Consider the following 2157-nt stretch of genomic DNA (forward strand, 5'->3'; position numbering starts at 1 on the left):
TGTAGTAGTGAAATAAATACATATAATGCTTATGTAATAAAATATTTTGATAGAATTTGTACTTTTTTTAATAGTAGTTAAGGCATGAATAATATTTTATGAATCTTTTATTATTATAATTTTATGTATCCTTAGTCTCAAGTTTCATTTTCTTTTCATTCTCTTTATATTTATTAACTTATTTTTAAGCATTTAGAATCTTGTTAATGTTTTTTTGATATATAGATTGATGTTATTTAAAGTTTTATTATATACTATTTCAAGGGCGAAAATAAAATAAAATGGAATCAACATCTTCCATAACAAAATCTTTAAAAATATCAGAATTTTTATTAAATTAAATAAATCTTTGCATGAAATTAGGTTTCTATGGACAGAGTGATCGATATTTATAGATTTTTCTTAGAACATTTTGATATGCTATATTGCAAGAGAAGCTAATAATAGTAATGACATTGAATGGCAAAGCTACAACCTTGCACAAACATGGACAAAATTCATCAACTGCTTGATAAATTTACGAGTGGTGTTGAATTCCCCTCTCGCCGTATAAAGGATCGACATGGAAGATTAAGAAATTCATTCGTTTTCCTAGAGTATTGAAGAAAGAAAGCAACATAGCTGACAAAAAGATGGGCCTGAAAGTTGTCTCCTCAGCAGTAATATCAGTCTCACTATTTTTATTGTTAGCATCAACTGCTAAAGCCCAATCAAGAGGTGTCTTCGATGTGACTAAAAATGGTGCTGCCGGTAAAGATATCACAGAGGTATCTTATATATTTTCTCGCATGCATGTGTTTGATTTTAAAAACTGAATATATAGTATTCGAGTCAGAACTTATTTACGTTTCCTTAGATTTTCAACGTAACACCCGAATTTGAGACCTACTGATCCTCTCTAAATATATTTCCCTTCTCTTTCCATTTTTAGGCTTTAACCAATGCTTGGAAAGATGCTTGTGCTTCAACAAACCCCAGCAAAGTTCTTATTCCAAGTGGGACATACTCGTTACGGAAATTGACTCTAGCAGGTCCTTGCAAGGCTGCGATTGAGCTCCAAGTTGATGGCATGTTGAAGGCACCGGTTGACCCAAATCAGTTCTCAGGAGGTCATTGGGTTAATTTCGAACACGTTGATAAATTTACATTGTCGGGAAGCGGCACTTTTGATGGGCAGGGAAAGGCTGCGTGGAGCAAAAGTACATGTCAGAAAGATAAAGATTGTGACAGCCTCCCAATGGTAATCTAATCACCATTATGAAGCCTAATTTCCTTATTTTTTAATTATATGTTATGGCACTACCAAAGTTTCTTTAATCATTTGCTTTTTGTTTGCTTCTAACATGGATCAGAATTTAAGGTTCGATTTCATCACCAATGCATTAGTCCGAGACATAACTAGTCAAGATAGCAAGAACTTTCATGTTAACGTCTTGGGGTGCAAAAACCTCACCTTCCAGCATTTTACCGTGAGTGCACCTGGTGACAGTGTAAACACCGATGGAATCCATGTCGGCCAATCTACTGGGATCTACATTATCGATTCAAAAATTGGCACAGGCGATGATTGTATCTCCGTGGGAGATGGCACCGAAGAACTACATATCACAGGAGTAACATGTGGACCTGGCCATGGCATCAGTGTTGGAAGTTTAGGGAAATACCCCAATGAGAAACCTGTTTCTGGAATATTTGTCAAGAATTGCACCATCTCAGATACCACAAATGGCGTTAGAATAAAATCTTGGCCAGCTTTATACGGTGGTGTCGCATCTAACATGCATTTTGAGGATATTGTCATGAACAATGTCCAGAACCCTGTCATCATAGATCAAGTGTATTGCCCATGGAACCAATGCAGTCTAAAGGTATTGCCTTTTCTGTTACCATAAGGATATTTTCACAGTACTAAATTACTGTGACAATATTTTACCCAATTCGTGGCTCAAACACTCCACAATTTATCAAATTCTTTTTTACATCTTATGAAAAAAAATGTTTCAACGCAATTCATAGTATTGACTGTGAAGCAAACATGTTGTGCACTGCATTCCATAATTGGTTGCATCATGCTAGATCCATAATGCAATTCTGAAGAACGCCTACACAAGCATATTAATTTTTTTATGTTCCTTAGTGCTAGGGAGATTACTAAAA

General features: G+C 35.0%; 1 protein-coding gene across 1 annotated transcript; it reads left to right on the plus strand.

Moving 5' to 3' along the window:
* Positions 1-632: 632 nt before the first annotated feature.
* Positions 633-1892, plus strand: LOC133668676 (polygalacturonase-like). Its single transcript, XM_062088630.1, has 3 exons — positions 633-767; positions 932-1240; positions 1353-1892. The coding sequence occupies exons 1-3, from the start codon at positions 633-635 to the stop codon at positions 1890-1892; spliced, it is 984 nt and encodes a 327-aa protein (XP_061944614.1).
* The last annotated feature ends 265 nt before the right edge of the window (positions 1893-2157 follow it).

This window comes from Populus nigra, chromosome 11 (assembly GCF_951802175.1).
Source record: "Populus nigra chromosome 11, ddPopNigr1.1, whole genome shotgun sequence".
Classification (NCBI taxonomy): Eukaryota; Viridiplantae; Streptophyta; class Magnoliopsida; order Malpighiales; family Salicaceae; genus Populus; species Populus nigra.